Source organism: Cheilinus undulatus, linkage group 11, assembly GCF_018320785.1.
Source record: "Cheilinus undulatus linkage group 11, ASM1832078v1, whole genome shotgun sequence".
In the NCBI taxonomy this organism is placed as follows: Eukaryota; Metazoa; Chordata; class Actinopteri; order Labriformes; family Labridae; genus Cheilinus; species Cheilinus undulatus.
This window is the reverse complement of record NC_054875.1, coordinates 40,088,623-40,106,101: the sequence shown is the minus strand read 5'-3', so window position 1 is coordinate 40,106,101 and position 17,479 is coordinate 40,088,623. Positions and strand designations below refer to the sequence as shown.

Genomic DNA, 17,479 nt, shown 5'->3' with positions numbered 1-17,479 from the left:
AAAGGCATTCAGAGCACTACCAGAGTTGTGTCAATCCTCCTTCCCACTGCATGGTTCCTTTAAGGCCAGTGTTACTCAACCCTGCTCAACCAAAGAGCCAAATTGTTAAAAATACCTTTGCAAGAGCTACAATCTAAATGGTAAAAAGTGGCAAAAAAATAAGATTGAAGTAGCAAAGTAACTGAAGTAATTGAAGTAGCAATAAAAATAAGTTAAAGGTGGCAAAAGGTGGCGTAAATGGGGAGAAAAAGTGGAAAAATGATCAGAAAGTAGCAAAAAGGATACAAGTGGCATTTAATGGCAAAAGGTAGCTTATTTAGACAAAAAAGTGTCAAAATGTTTTTAAAAAGGGCAAAAATGGGATAAAAGTGGCAAAAATGGGAATAAGTGTCAAAAAGAAGTTGCAAAAATAGGAAAAAGTATTTAATGGCAAAAGGTATCTTAAATGGGCACAAAGTGGCAAGAAATGGTAAGAAAGGGCAAAAGTGGGGTAAAAGTGGAAAAAATGGGGGGAAGTGGAAAAAAGAAGCTGCAAAATGGCCAAAAAAGGGTAAAATGGGGTATTTAATGGCAAAAGGTAGCTTAAATGGGTGCTACATGTTGAGAATCACTGCTTTAGGCGGTTTTACTTTCCACATTGCCTCAGTTTTGGCCCAAACATGCCTCATGTTCCAACTTTTGCAAATTTTCCCCCTTAGTGCTACTAAATATAACACACTGTACCTTTAAGAAAACATATCTAATCAGAATCAAACAGCCAATCAGAGATAGCCTGTGGTTCATTTGGTCAAATGTAATAAGCACTTCTAATTGGTTTATGAATGAGTGGTGCTGTGAATAAGCTTGCCTTCCCTTCCTTAAGAGTGAAAAGCGGGTAAAAAGAGAAGAATTTACATTTACCTACAGCAACCAGGATCTAACTACATACACCTACCCTGCCTTGACTCCAAAATCAAGGAAGATGTTTAAGGTAGCTACATCCACTTCTTCATACAGTCTCTGCTTAGTTCATAATGTGCGCACAGCTCAAAAGAAGCAGCAACCTCGGCTCTCTTGCACGAATGCATATACAGTACACAAAAACAAGTATTTCCAGGATTATTAGGTCTATTTTCAGTGGAGGATTCAATCAGAGGCCTTCATTTGGCTTTTCTACAGCACAAGATTGCTGTAATGGAAAGTGAGTCAAAGTTTCTGAACACACCGTCTTTCTGCACAAAACAATCTGTGTTTAGTGTCGATATCTTCATAACTCACCAAACTAAAAAAGGCTTATGTCAGCGTTCACAAATTGTGTTTTAGGTTTGCTGCACTGGAAATTAACAGAGCACTACTTTCTGCACTTTCTCATCAACAAACTACACAAGTGTTTTAGAGTATTTTCCATTAAGGCCGCATCTATCACCCCCAACACAACTATGCACAATGTTGCCTTGTTACTGCATCCATTTAACTACAGGGGAGCGATCTGTGTGTGCTTTCAGCTTCCCCCTCTTCTCATTACAGTAATCTCCTCATTATTCACTTAAAGTCACTACTAAAGATTGCAATCTGTAATCATTCTTCATGATAGCAGTAATAAATGTGAAATGTGTCACTTTTTTTCATCTTAGATGAAGCTATTGTGCAAAATATCTGCAGAGAAGCGAGGACTAAACTTCAGGAGGAGGCGGAGCCACTCCTCCGTCCATGCAGGAGCTCCGTTGGCATTGGTCTTCAGGGAGGCTCTGCAGGGGACTCGATGGTTGCTCCTCCACATGTTGCTCTGAGCACAAAATCTCATTGGTCAAAGTTTTCCCCAAACTCTGCCTGCAGACCATCTCCTCTGGGTTTTCATCCTTCTTCTCCCCTCCGTCTTCACCCTCCTCTCCTCCTGGTTCTCTCCCAAAGCCCTCCTCCTGCTCAGCCTCCTCCGCTCTGTGCAGGGTCTCAAACGCTCCAGGTTCGATAGGGCTGAGCTGGTAGTAGAGCAGAGAGGAGGAGTCTTTAAGGAGCTCAGAGGGGCTCTCCTCCTGGTTGTCAGTGATGCACAGCACCGTGGCTCCAGTCGGAAACGGCCCCTGCAGGAGGACCTGCTCCACTCCTGGTACCTCCGCCTGCTCATCTCCCAGAGCAGCAGGCAGGAGGCAGAGAGGCTGCTCTGTGAGACTTCCATCAAGCTCCTGCACCGCCTCCCCCTCCGCCTCCTCCCTCTCCCTCCTCTCCTGCTCCTCGGCGCTCTGCAGGTGCAGCACGGCCGTCTCGTTCTCCCGCTCCAGGATGTCCTGCTCCGCAAGGAGATCCTGAACCTCCACCACAGTCTGCACCTCGCTCTCCTCCAGCTCAGAGTCAAGACCGGTCATGGAGGAGAGGTCTGGGGAGGTGGGGCAGGTGGAGGACGGGGAGGACAGCGGGTCAGATTCAGCATACTGATCTCCAGTCCCCTGGATCAGCATGCGTCTCTTTTCAAGGTCCAGCTTCATGATGGTGTGTAGGTAGTGAGTTCTGACACGGAGAGGGTTGAACTCAATGCGGCCTGCAACGTTACCACAGCCATCCCGGGAGCAGCCACATGGGAAAGACATCCGATCCACCTGAGGAGAAAACAAAGGTGCAATCTCAAGTTATTCTCATTGGAAATCACCGCTGGGCTTAGAGGTGCTGTTATTGTGTTTCGGTTTGTAGATGCACCTTGAGTCTAGGAGGATAGGTCTCAATCAAACTTGCAAATTTGGACGCTGGTCAAAAAAAAGCCAGATTATGTTGACCATGATTGGTTTATAAAATCAGTAATAGGTTAAAACATCCAAGGGGGTGAATACTTTTTATAGGCACTGTATGTGATCATTGATAGCATCCTTATCATACAGACATGCAGATAACAATATTCACAAAGAGATAACAGCCTCTTATTATATACCGTGTCAACATCCTACAACAGCTGTGGATATCAGGTTTGAATTCACTAAACTGACATGACAGGAGAAGTCTACAAAAGAAATTGTACTGAGTGAGTCACAGCATCAATGCATCGATTCAGAGATTAGGCTCATTATACTGCCTCAATCAATAAAAGAACATTTGCATTTTAATCACAGCAAATCGACCAGCATGCAGCACTGTGAATGCTTTGATTTATATGCACCGATGACGGCTGATTTGTTTTGACAGCTTACACAATAAAATCAGTCATAATTAATGTGAACAAGCAAAGATGACGCTCTGGGTTGTTGTCTTTGAAGAGCGATGCCAGAGCTGAAAAATACAGTGGGTTTAACAAAAAGGAAACAGTGGGGAGGTGAGTATGCCAACTGACAGCAGACAACCTGAAGGAGTTTATGCACAGAGCTGGGAAAACGCCTGTTGGTCTGTTACTTTTTGATTATCAGCCAATGTCTGTCCAGCCTCACTCGTAGTGATGGAATGAACGGCTGTCAATTTGTCTAATGATTACCAAAACCTTTAGCTCCCTTTAAATTTAAGCTCTAATAATGTCATTTTCAAAGTGGCCTCCTGTACTTAGTACAGCTTATCCCGTTTGGGGTCGCAGGGGGGCTGGAGCCTATCCCAGCTTTCATTGGGCGAGAGGCAGGGTACACCCTGGACTGGTCGCCAGTCACTCGCAGGGCTGACATATAGAGACAACCAACCAGGCACACTGATATTCACACCTAAAGTCACCTTAACCTAAGCTTTTTATAGTGAGAAGCTTCTTCACATCTTTAATGAAGGTATCTACTTTTGGAGCTTCACCGGGGTGAATCCAAAAGTTTTTATTATTTGAAAATTTGAGGCAATTCATAAATTCAAGGATGCAATATATTAAGATTAAAACTTGAACTGGATTTGGTTTGTGGGGAGCTTCTCTGATACAGCAGGGTTGTTTTTTATTGGAGTATTATGATCAAGAGAGAACAGTAGAGCTTTTAAAGACTTTAAAGACCATTGCTTGATTGTCAGTGCTCCAACAGTTGCTGTGTTGTGTGAATCTTGAGTCAGTCTGGGTCAGTAGGTTACACAATCATGGGGAAGACTGCAGACTTGACAGACGTCCAGACGACAGTCATCGACACCCTCCACAAGGAGGGTAAGCCACCAAAGCTCATTGCTAAAGAAGCTGGTTGTTCACTGAGTGCTGTTTCTAAGCATATTCATAGAAAGTTGAGTGGAAGGAAAAAGTCAGGCAGAAAAAGGTGCACCAGCATAAGGGATAACCGCAGCCTTGAGAGGATTGTCAAGCAAAATCCACTCAAGAATTTGGGGAGCTTCACAAGGATTGGACTGAGGCTGGAGTCAGTGCATCAAGAGCCACTACGCACAGACGAATCCTAGACATGGGCTACAAATGTGGCATTCCTCGTGTCAAGCCACTCCTGAACCAGAGACGTCAGAAGCATCTTACCTGGGCTGTGGAGAAAAAGAACTGGACTGTTGCTCATTGGTCCAAAGTTCTCTTTTCAGTTGAAAGAAAATTTTGCATATCAATTAGTGGTGCATTTATTTGACTGACAGGCAGATGTGTTATTTGCTGTTTACCAGGAGGTTTAAGGTTGATCTTCCCTCTGTCTCTTTGCTTCTTTGCAGACTGAGCAAAAGTTACACTGACATTGTGCCCTTTCACAGAAAATCACATCTGTTTTTGATGATAGAGCTTTATGGGGGTTTTTATGTTATTTTGTTGCAACAATACTAGACTCACTGGAAACATCCACATGTTTATCTGATCTTTTGACAAAGAACTGGTGTTGACTATAAAATCAAATCATCCACAGTCCTTATAATGAAGGAGGAGATGATGGAGGAGTTTTTTTTCATAGCAGACATCTTGACTTGTCATTGTAATAGTGATGATGGCATGAATCTATTCAGCTGTCACAGTGAGCCACGACAGAGAACAAGCATGCATGAGACAAAGAGCTCTGAAAGTGATCCAGCTTAATGGAATTCAGCCATCATTAATTTTATGAGAAAGATTTTTCTCAGAAAAGGCCTGTGGGAAGAAAATCGCTCGCATGACTTCAAATTAATGTGGCACACATTTAAATTCTGCAGTCAGTTCTGAGTCATTTAAATGTTTTAAAATGCACAGCGGTTCTCTTCTCTCTGAACAGCCTTTAAGACAGTTTCAGCTCTTACCTGGCACTTGATCCCAGCCTGACTGCAGCCGCAGTGTCGCGGGTCACAGTACAGGCGGCAGTCGCAGCCACACTCCTCCCTCGACACCCTGATGGCTCTGAGCTCTGCCTTCTCTCGAGCGTCTATGCGGGCGATACCGGATGCTCTCAGGAGAGCTCGACGGCGCTTTGTGGGCAGAGGCTGGAGAAAGAAGCAGTCGTCCACCTCCACGCCATCCACATCCAGATCCTCATCTGAGACGTCCTCCAGAGTCAGCAGGTCAGCCTGAGCACACTCTACCGTGCCGTTTCTCGTCAGCTGTGGGTGACAGATTATTCAAAACAGAGAGATCTAGACAATGAAAGAAAAATACAAAGACACATACTACAAAACCTATAACTTTTCAATGGGCAATTTATGGGGGAAAAACTCATTCCTTCTCTCAAAACAGAAATGGATTGCAACAAACTAAATGAGTTCTGCTTTAGCAAAACAGCATTAACTGATCTAATGTATCATCTATAGATTTTTATGAAGGAGCCTGTTAACTAGCTAACACACTCACTAAGATGAACTACTGTAGCAGTAATAGCTTCAGAAGGTTTTTTGTTTTTTTTTGCACCCACAACATCAGCTTCTCAGTGCTTCACACAAGCATCTTTTGTTTTGAGGTATGACAGTTGACTTCTGCTTTCCTCTGTACCATCCATTTATTCAGCCCCTCTTATTTTTTACCCTTTTATTGGTTTTATAACTCAGTCATGGTCAACATAATTTGGCTTTCTCGACCAAAAAATTTACAAAAAACACTTCTTTAAAGTCAAAGTGAAAACAGATTTCTACAAAGTAATGTCAAACAAATGTATGTAATGCTTTAAAGTGATTGACCTAATTCAACAGAGGTCCAGCCAATTGGTGCTATTGGTCTCACAATTAGTGAAATGGTCATCACCTGAGAGCAGTGAATGTGTCTCAAGTGATTGTAGTTTAAACACACCTGTGTCTGGAAGGTCCAGTCACTGGTTAATCAGTATTCCTTGCTACCATTACACCATGAAGACATAAAAACACTCCAAGTAACTAAGAGAAACGGCCATTGAAAAGTATACGTCAGGGAAAAGTTACAAAAAATCCAAGGCACTGAACATCCCCCTGAGTTCAGTTAAATCCATCAAAACTTTGTGGGAGAGTGGCAAAGAGAAAGCCACTGTTGAAGAAAAAGATTAAATTTTGACTAGAGTTGGTGAAAAGGCATGTGGGAGACTCCATGGTCAAGTGGAAGAAAGTCCTATGGTCTGATGAGACCACACTGGTGCTTTTTTACAACCAGACAAGATGCTATGGTTAGTTGACCACAAGAACACCATCCCCACTGTGAAGCATGGTAGCGGCAGCATCATGCTGTGGGGATGCTTCTTGGCAGCCAACCTTGAAGGGCTTGTAAAAGTAGAGGGTAAAATGAATGCAACAAAATGTAGGAAAATCCTGGAGGACAATCTTATTCAATCAGCAAGAGAACTACAGTTGGGAAAAGATTTATTCTCTAGCAAGACGGCGAAAACTGCACAGAAATGGTTTAAAGACAACAAGGTGAATGTTCTGGAGTGGCCGAGTCAAAGCCCAGACCTCAATCCAATAGAGAATTTGTGTCTGGACTTGAAGAGAGCTGTTAACTCCTGGTCCCCATGCTACCTGACAGAGCTTGAGCAGTTTTGCAAAGATGAATGGAGTAAATTACAGCGTCCAGATGTGCAAGCTTGATTGAGACCTATCCACACAGACTCAGTGCTGTGATTGCAGCCAAAGGTGCTTCTACTAAATACCCACTTGAAGGGGGTGAATATTAATGCAATCACTTATTTTATTCTAATATATATTACTTTGTAGAAATCTGTTTTCACTTGACATTAAAGAGGTTTTCTGTAACATTTTTGGCCAAAAAAAAAACAAATCATATTGACCATGATTAATTTATAGCATCAATAAAAAGGTAAAACATCCAAGGAGACAGTATAAAAGTAGGAAGATTTCTCTCTTTGGTGCATAATGTATTACAAGTAAAAAGCTGCATGAATGGACAATGCCTATAGGTGCCATAAAAGGGCGGTGCTTAAGAAAATGTGTGAATGTTACTATTCTAAGCAAGCAAATCTAGAGTCATGTGCCTTTTGAGTTGTGTAAGATAAAATCCACATCACAGATATAAAATCATACATTTTTAGCAGAACATGATACTTTAAATGCTGTAAACTCTATGCAAAGTAAGAAAGGCTGTTAGCACAATCCAGCCTTACATTCCTCTATCAGTCTGAGCTCTCAGCAAAAACAGAAATCCCACCTTCATCTTGCGGGCGTTGAGCTTCTCTTGGCGCAGGTGTTGGCGTAGAGTGTGTCGGTGGCTGGTCTCCTGCTCCCTGGCGAACTCTCCCAACGTGTAGTGTCTGATGGAGGAGTGATGCCGGGCCATTCCCAGAGAGCTGCCGCCCTGGCTGGGCACGCTGGTGAACCCCTGCCGCCGGGGAAAGTAGTACACCGTCACCACGTCAAAACGAACCCTCTTCCCTCCCGGTGACGGCTTGTGCTGCCTGAGGATGGAGGTGGCTGAGGAGAGGGAGGTAAGTGGGATAAATTAATAAGCTAATTATCCATATTAACGGGTGTGTCTTGTGCATTCTGTTGTTCCTTACGGGTAAATGCAGTGCTAGAGGGGGGGTTGAGGCTGTCGCAGCTGTCTGCGCTGTCACTGCTGGAGATGTCATCGTCAGAGTCTTTAAGTGTGGAGAACGGAGAGCTGTTGTCCACCTCTTCATATCTGCGTTTGAGGCTGAGGGCCGAACCTGCCTCCATGGAAACACGCTGTCTGAGGGCACAGAGGAGACATAAGCAAAGACGTTAGAAGAAGAGTTATGGTTGGAATTAGTAAAAAAAAAAAAAAAAAAAAAAAGACACCTATGAGCCTGTTTGGTCCAGTGAAATGTTGACAGCATGTTCCCGATGTCACACATTTGTCTCAGCGTGTTTCTGTGAGGTCGCTCCTGACCACACACACTAACAGGTGACATCAGCTGCTGGCTCATGTCTCTTTTCATCTGTATTCCAGCTCCATCATTTCCTCCTCTGCCCCTCCACCTCTCATGAAATCCGACTTTAAATCATCAAGTCTGCAAACATCACCATGGCAACTAGCACAATTTATCCATACAGCAATAAAGCAGATGATCTCTGAGTCTTCTTTTCTCTTCTACAGTAATCGGTGCAGAGAGTATTGGCATGATTGATGACGTCAAAGCTGATTGATCACATGAGCAGGAGAGATCAAACTATCTGAATTAACTCAATACAATTTATTTATTATATCTGAATATATTACTGACCAGCCTTGTAGCCAGTCAGGAAGGAAGCTTCAAAGCAGCTGCAATCATTTATAGAAAGAGAATAAAAAAGTGCTTTGAACAAGATTAGACTTCTGCTGGGTTTTGATGTTTTGTCGGATTAGTTTAGCACTATTAACAATTGCTATTTCAAAGAAGAACATATTCACTAAATTTAAAAAAACGAAGACTTAAATCTGGATCTTTGCCTGTGCAGGAATGCACTTTCAAACCCACTGAACCCCTCTGGCAGTGGACTGGCTCACTATAGGTCTGAAATCAAAATGCATCTCAAGAGAGTTTTATACAATCGATCGCAACCCAAATAGATTCAGAATGACAAGTAGTGTTCGCATGATGCCAGAATTTAAACTTCACTGCAACAGAAAGAAAAATCTAATGATATTCATGCATGTTTGAAACCACAGCAACAAGAATATATGTCATAGGACATTTAATTAAAGTCATTTCTTGGTTTTAATTTGTAAAACTGCAGGAAAACTCCTGCAAACTGTCTGACAAATATGTTGGCACATTTTGCAAAGTATTTGTGCAAATAAGACAGTCCTGTTTGTTTTGTGTGCTGCAGCTTTTGCTAAAAATATGAGTGAATATATGTAGCTTTTAAAGTTTTGTACTCTCCAGTTTATCAATCATTTAAGCAACAGGGGTTGAATGTTTTAAAACTAGGGTTGTCAAAATATTTAAAAGAAATGATGCAATTAATCGCACACTTTCTGTAGGTAAAATTGCACCTTTTTTTAATTACATTTCCACTCTATGTATTCAAATCTGTTCTTGTGCTATTTTGGGTGGGTCTAAAACTGAAGTTAGTTAACTTACTGTTTGAATACAATCCTGCTTTTATAGGTAGATCACAGATCATAACATGAACTTCACCACAGAAAAAGGAACTTGTTACGGATTGTAAAGGGAATTAAAGTAAACATTTGATAGTATAAGACGCTGCTGACATTTAACTTGTCCCCTGAGCTGTCTGTGAGTTAAAAAAAAAAAGGAAATTAGAGATTAAGGAGCAGTGTTGGACTTGCTTTACATCAGTGGTTCTAAACTGGTCTAGCCATAGGACCCATCACCACTTTCTTAATTGCACCCCAATTTTCGTCTTTTTCACCACTGGAATTCATTCAGTACAAAATTTGGACTTTGGACAAAGACACTAGACAGAACTTTGGGAGGGCAAGCTTGTAAACATGTCATTTCACTATGTTTTGCCATGATAACATACATTTTGTTGTTGTTTTTTAAGATCGTGAGAAAAAAATGACATTATCATGGGAGAACCATCTTTCTTCAAGATATTTCCGTCCGAGATAGGATAAAAAAGTTGAGGTCTCAAGAAACAACCACAATTTACTCCTTGACAAGCATAACAGAGATGAATTAGATATACAGAAACGTGTCTAGCTTGAGCTTTTGTAGACTGCAGATATTTTCCCACAGGTTTTTCCCAGGCACCAATTCCCTACCCACTGAAAACAGTTCTGCCACCCACTTTTGGATCCTGACCCACTGGTTGAGAATCACTGTTTTACATCACTGTGGCTGCAGGGAGTAGCTGGTGTAGCTGAAAAGAACAACTGAACATGTGATTAATTGTGATTTAAAAAAAATAATTCATTTATTGTGGATTGTAGTTAATCAGTAATCATATTCGTCATGATTACCAGCTCCACTGACGCCCCAATTTATAAAACTCAGTACTGTAAAGTATTTAAATTTTATTGACCTTCATCACAGTGAATTCTAAAAATACAGCATGCTAACTTTTTAAACTGCATTGGCACATGAGATACCAGTGAAGATAATTTACAGTGCAGGTCACTCTACTGCGCAAAAGGCCGATTGCTTTGAACCTCATCCAAATGTGCAACACAGACCCAAATCTACCACTTCTGTTCTTTCATTATTTTGAATGATTTATCTTTATTCATTTATTCACAGTGCTGTTGTTGTCCATGCATCCATCTAACCCACTCCCCTGGAACCTTTGTTCTGAGGTCAAAGGTCAAGGTCATTAGCCTTTATGCCCACCCCTTGCTTGTAAACGTCATATTTCAAGAAATTATTTTTTCTTCAAACTTTGCACAAATGTCCATCTGCATTAAAAGAAAAACTGAACACATGGATTTACAAAGTCAAAAACAACTGCAAAGGTAAGTGTGTGTCTTGTGAATGTTTCTAGTATTGAGGTTTAACTGTTGTTGTGTTTTTCTGATCTCGCGTCATGAGAAGGAAGCAGCAATAAAAACATAGAGAGACATAGGGTCTCTATGAAAAAGCCTTACAATTAGAGATGCAATTGTCAAAATGAAGAAAACAGCTATAAGCTCATAATTTGAGGCTAACTGAAAACACAAAACCATACACACTGCTACATGATGCAGGACCCACAGTAGTGATGATGACACAAGGATTCTGTAATAATTGACAACCATCATGATATATAATCAACTGAAGAATGGAAAACGCCTCTAGGAAAGTTAATTGAGCCAATTTCCTATCATGTTTTATTCTTAAAGCCCTGACCAACATTATCTCACTGTCAGCTTCCTTTTTGGCCGGCTAACTTAGGTTGACATCATCCTCTTTAGTTTCATATTTCCACAGTAGGGACGCAGCGAGTCAGATTTCCTTGGGATGCTCCCTTTAATTTAATATTATTAAATTTTATCATAAGTGTTCATCCATAGTCAGATTAGACAGAGTACTGCTGCTTCTTTAAGTAATTTAATCTATTTGTCAAGCCTTCTTTTTGTGCAGAAACCCCAAAGAAAAAAAAAATTTAGAGTAAGAACGCCTGGCAATAAACCTGACTGTAAAAACCCATGTATGTTTCATGTCTTGGTGCTTTATTTAAAGATATATTTCCGGGCTTTTTATGCCTTTATTTTAGATGGAAGGACGGTGGATGGAGTTGGCAGTAGGGATGAGAGAGTGGGGGAGAGACACGCACGAAAGAAGCCACAGGCCAGACGTAACCACTAAGCCATCTGAGCCAATTTAGACAGTATGTAGGAGTTTTCCCTATTTTTAGTATTTAAGAAAAAAAGACTTAATATCAGATGCCTTAAATGTTATTTAAACAGGCATCAGTATAATTTGTTCTGTGCTAGTATCAAATTGAAGATTTAAATTTTTGTATCCTGCTAACCCCCTAAAAAATGAACAGCTGCCGATCTAAATGCATATAAATAATATTATATCCTTTCATTCCATCATGGTTCATTGACAGTCAGAGGACTGCTGGTAGCGATCCTCTCCCTGTTTTTTTTTTACCTTACTAGGCAATAAACCTGAATCTCAAATTATGAGTCCCCAGGGTTACGCTATTGTTATTATTCTATTGAATAAAATCAATAGGTATGCACACATTTAAAGCTTTAGAGCCTGATGTGTTATCACTAAGGAAAGTCAAAAGAACTAAATAGTTTAAACTTTAGAGTCTGTAGTTTGTATTATTATTGAATAAAAACAATGCAACTGCACACACTTAAAGCTTCAGAGCCCATAGTTCATATTACTATTGAGAAAACTCAATAGAATTGCACATATGTAGAGCTTTAGAGCCTGTAGTAAATGCTACAAATAGGTAAAATCAATGAAACTGCACATATTTAAGCTTTTGAGCCTGTAGTTTATGCTACAAATGGGTAAAGTCCAAAAAATGCACATATTAAGAGCTTTAAAGGATGTAGAATGTGTCATAACTGAGTAAAATAAATGGAACTGCCCATATTTAAAGGTTTTGTTCCCATAATCTGTGTTATTACTGAGTAAAATCAATGAAAATGAGCATATGTAGAGCTTTAGACCCTGTATTTTGTTATTATTGAGTAAGGTAAATAGAAATACACATTTTCAAAGCTTTAGAGCCTGTAGTTTGTTATAAATTGCTAAAATCAATGGAAACCCTCATATGTAGAGCTTTAGAGTCTGTAGTTTGTTTTAAATCTGAGCAAAATCAATTGAACGGCACATATTTAAAGCTTAAGTGCCAAACGTTTGTGTTATTACTGAATATAATTAATGAAAATGCACATACTTTAAGCCTTAGAGCCTGTATTTGTATTACAACTGAGCAAAATTAATGGAACTGCACGATTGTGTAGCTTTAGAGTCTGAAGTGATGTCTTTTCTGAGTACAATCAAAGGAATTTAATACTTTAAAGACTGTAGTGTTTGTTATAACTGAGTAAAATCAATAGAACTGCTCATATTTAGAGCTTTAGAGCCTGTAGTTTGAGTAAAATCAATGGAACTGCTCATATTTAGAGCTTTAGAGCCTGTAGTTTGAGTAAATTCAATGGAACTGCTCATATTTAGAGCTTTAGAGCCTGTCGTTTGAGTAAAATCAATGGAACTGCTCATATTTAGAGCTCTAGAGCCTGTAGTTTGAGTAAAATCAATGGAATTGCTCATATTTAGAGCTCTAGAGCCTGTCGTTTGAGTAAAAAAAAGGAACTGCTCATATTTAGAGCTCTAGAGCCTGTAGTTTGAGTAAAATCAATGGAACTGCTCATATTTAGAGCTCTAGAGCCTGTAGTTTGAGTAAAATCAATGGAACTGCTCATATTTAGAGCTCTAGAGCCTGTAGTTTGAGTAAAATCAATGGAACTGCTCATATTTAGAGATCTAGAGCCTGTAGTTTGAGTAAATTCAATGGAACTGCTCATATTTAGAGCTCTAGAGCCTGTCGTTTAAGTAAAAAAAAGGAACTGCTCATATTTAGAGCTCTAGAGCCTGTAGTTTGAGTAAAATCAATGGAACTGCTCATATTTAGAGCTCTAGAGCCTGTAGTTTGAGTAAAATCAATGGAACTGCTCATATTTAGAGCTCTAGAGCCTGTAGTTTGAGTAAAATCAATGGAACTGCTCATATTTAGAGCTCTAGAGCCTGTAGTTTGAGTAAATTCAATGGAACTGCTCATATTTAGAGCTTTAGAGCCTGTCGTTTAAGTAAAAAAATTGGAACTGCTCATATTTAGACCTCTAGAGCCTGTAGTTTGAGTAAAATCAATGGAGCTGCTCATATTTAGAGCTCTGGAGCCTGTAGTTTTAGTAAAATCAATGGAACTGCTCATATTTAGAGCTCTAGAGCCTGTAGTTTGAGTAAAATCAATGGAACTGCTCATATTTAGAGCTCTAGAGCCTGTAGTTTGAGTAAAATCAATGGAACTGCTCATATTTAGAGCTTTAGAGCCTGTCGTTTAAGTAAAAAAATTGGAACTGCTCATATTTAGACCTCTAGAGCCTGTAGTTTGAGTAAAATCAATGGAGCTGCTCATATTTAGAGCTCTGGAGCCTGTAGTTTTAGTAAAATCAATGGAACTGCTCATATTTAGAGCTCTAGAGCCTGTAGTTTGAGTAAAATCAATGGAACTGCTCATATTTAGAGCTCTAGAGCCTGTAGTTTGAGTAAAATCAATGGAACTGCTCATATTTAGAGCTCTAGAGCCTGTAGTTTGAGTAAAATCAATGGAACTGCTCATATTTAGAGATCTAGAGCCTGTAGTTTGAGTAAATTCAATGGAACTGCTCATATTTAGAGCTTTAGAGCCTGTCGTTTAAGTAAAAAAATTGGAACTGCTCATATTTAGAGCTCTAGAGCCTGTAGTTTGAGTAAAATAAATGGAACTGCTCATATTCGGAGCTCTAGAGCCTGTAGTTTGAGTAAAATCAATGGAACTGCTCATATTTAGAGCTTTAGAGCCTGTAGTTTGAGTAAAATCAATGGAACTGCTCATATTCGGAGCTTTAGAGCCTGTAGTTTGAGTAAAATCAATGGAGCTGCTCATATTTAGAGCTCTGGAGCCTGTAGTTTTAGTAAAATCAATGGAACTGCTCATATTTAGAGCTCGAGAGCCTGTAGTTTGAGTAAAATCAATGGAACTGCTCATATTTAGAGCTTTAGAGCCTGTAGTTTGAGTAAAATCAATGGAACTGCTCATATTTAGAGCTCTGGAGCCTGTAGTTTGAGTAAATTCAATGGAACTGCTCATATTTAGAGCTCTAGAGCCTGTAGTTTGAGTAAAATCAATGGAACTGCTCATATTTAGAGCTTTAGAGCCTGTAGTTTGAGTAAAATTAATGGAACTGCTCATATTTAGAGCTCAGGAGCCTGTAGTTTGAGTAAAATCAGTGGAACTGCTCATATTTAGAGCTTTAGAGCCTGTAGTTTGAGTAAAATCAACGGAACTGCTCATATTTAGAGCTCTAGAGCCTGTAGTTTGAGTAAAATCAGTGGAACTGCTCATATGTAGAGCTTTAGAGCCTGTAGTTTGAGTAAAATCAATGGAACTGCTCATATTTAGAGCTCTAGAGCCTGTAGTTTGAGTAAAATCAGTGGAACTGCTCATATTTAGAGCTTTAGAGCCTGTAGTTTGAGTAAAATCAATGGAACTGCTCATATTTAGAGCTTTAGAGCCTGTAGTTTGAGTAAAATCAATGGAACTGCTCATATTTAGAGCTTTAGAGCCTGTCGTTTGAGTAAAATCAATGGAACTGCTCATATTTAGAGCTCTAGAGCCTGTAGTTTGAGTAAAATCAGTGGAACTGCTCATATTTAGAGCTTTAGAGCCTGTAGTTTGAGTAAAATCAATGGAACTGCTCATATTTAGAGATCTAGAGCCTGTAGTTTGAGTAAAATCAATGGAGCTGCTCATATTTAGAGCTCTAGAGCCTGTAGTTTGAGTAAAATCAATGGAACTGCTCATATTTAGAGCTCTAGAGCCTGTAGTTTGAGTAAAATCAATGGAACTGCTCATATTTAGAGCTCTAAAGTCTGTTGTTTGAGTAAAATCAATGGAGCTGCACACACGTTAAGCTTTTATCATTAATGTGTTTTTACAAAGCTCTCTAATTTGAAGTTTAACCCAATTTAAGACTCCCAGGGAGGCTCTGCAGGTTTTCAAGGTTCACTGAAGATGCTAATGTGAGTAAAGCATCAATATGAGCCATATTCTCTCCTGGGACATCAATAAAAATAGGACAAACCTAGAGGAGAAGCTTTATTTTGATAGTAGACTCATTTCCCTTGAGAAAAACCTCAGTCATTGTCCTGCTCCTTTCACAGATATAGCTGGATATTGGTAGAAAGCTGCATTCTCATGGACTGTTGTGACTTCCTGGTGTATTTACCTTCAGGGACATGCAGTGTTGGTGGTGTATTTGTTTAAACTGTGTACATGCAGCAGCTGACCAGGCTGGGGGAGGCTGGGAATTATCAGTGTGTGACCGGCCTCTCTATTCTCCCATTTTTTACCCACACACAAACACACACATACACTCCCACACAATGGCAAAGCGCCCGGTTAATGAAATACTAAACCCTCTTACCTGGGGCAGAAACAGGGACCCTTATTCCAAGCAGCTCGTAGGTCGTTTTCTCTTTCCAGTGTGAGCTGCACATCAATCTTTCAACGCCCTTTCAGATGATCTTTGTGCCAAAAAATCCCGAATATAAGATCCAGACCGGCTGAATTCTTGTGTTACTGTCAATTTGGACTCACACTTTGATCAGACTATAATAAGGCTACTTAAGCTCCATGTTCATTGTTCTGCACACTGCCTGTTAGACGTGCGGCTTTTATTTTGTTAATGTAGCATGCCTCTCTGTTTAAAGAGAAAGGAGAGGGGCGTCATATGATCAGCAGCGACTTATTTCCACACATTTTCAGGTGCAGCTTGAATTATTTAAAACAGCCGAATGAATAATCTTATCTTTAAAAGCCTGCGATGGAGAAATCCGCTGACATCTGTGTTGGTTTATCCTTTTCTCACCGGGGCGGCTTCGGTCGGCGGTGCTAACTTCGTTGTCTTCTCGCGACAAAGCGGGCAGGCTTTTATTTTGGTGAATATTGTCGAAATGTTGTCAATGCCCAAACGAGAAGACGCCTTTTCTCCCCGTTTTGCCCCGGCCCCGTTTGTTACAATGTAACAATGGAGGAAGAAATTCTTCCCTGTAGCCGTATATATACTTATTGTGACATCACAGGCATGCCCCGCGCCGGAGCATGCTGGGAAATGGAGTTTTCATTGCTTTTTGGTTCTTTTGTTCAAATTAAACAGAAAGAAAACGTCCAAAATTTCACGTCATCTCATCACAGATGTCCTTCAACACTCTGACACCTTTAGTCACACTTCATTCATAGTTTATACATCATCATCTCTGTGCCCTGTCAAAGCTAGTTTCCATGGCAACTAAATGACTGTGCAGGTTTGTAGTAAGTCTCCACATCTGTCCAGCAAAGAGAAAGCTACAGTATGAGTAAAATCATACTAATACTGAGTGACTGGGTGTCAGTATTAATCACTATTTTCACTTCCTATGATTGCTGAATCAAGATATAGAGATTTAAGGATTATTGGGCCTTATGCTCCTAGACAGTTTAACCATTAGGCAATTGCCCTGGGCTTTGTGCTCCCAGCTGGCTCAAGATATAGTCGTTGCAAGCGTGCATCAGCTACACAATATGGTCAAAAGTATTTTGCTACACCTGTTAAATATTGAATTCTGGTGTTTCGATCAGACCCATTGCCACAGGTGTATAAAATCAAGTACCTGTAGCAATGTAGTCTCCATTTGCAACCATTTGTCACACAAAATGGGTCGTTCTGAAGAGCTCAGTGACTTCAAGCTTGGTACTGTGATGGATGCCACCTTTGCAATAAGATGGTTCATTAAATATTATCCCAGCTAGATATTCCACAGTCAAATATAAGTGATATTATTAGAAAGTGGAAGCGTTTACAACAGCAACACTGCCACGGAGCACATGACCATGTAAAATCACAGAGCAGGGTCAACAACTGCCAGGGCGCATGGTGTGTGAAAGACACTGGGCTGTGGAGCAGTTGAAATGTGTTCTGTGCGTTGACAAATTACGCTTCTCTGCTTGGCACCCAGATGGGCGGGTCTGGGTTTGGCTGATGCCAGGAGAACGCTACCTACCCGACTGTGTTGTCCCAACTGTGAAGTTTGGTAGAGGTGGG

At 40.3% G+C, this 17,479-nt stretch overlaps 1 protein-coding gene across 1 annotated transcript; it reads right to left on the bottom strand.

Annotated features, from left to right (window-relative positions):
- Positions 1 to 516: 516 nt before the first annotated feature.
- csrnp2 (cysteine-serine-rich nuclear protein 2) lies at positions 517 to 16,409 on the bottom strand. The gene is made up of 5 exons (XM_041799638.1): positions 15,824 to 16,409; positions 7,782 to 7,954; positions 7,433 to 7,695; positions 5,116 to 5,412; positions 517 to 2,573 (listed from the first exon to the last, which is right to left on the bottom strand). Exons 2-5 carry the CDS (start codon positions 7,939 to 7,941, stop codon positions 1,653 to 1,655), a joined length of 1,641 nt encoding a protein of 546 aa, XP_041655572.1. The 5' UTR covers positions 7,942 to 7,954; positions 15,824 to 16,409; the 3' UTR covers positions 517 to 1,652.
- Between the last annotated feature and the right edge of the window lie 1,070 nt (positions 16,410 to 17,479).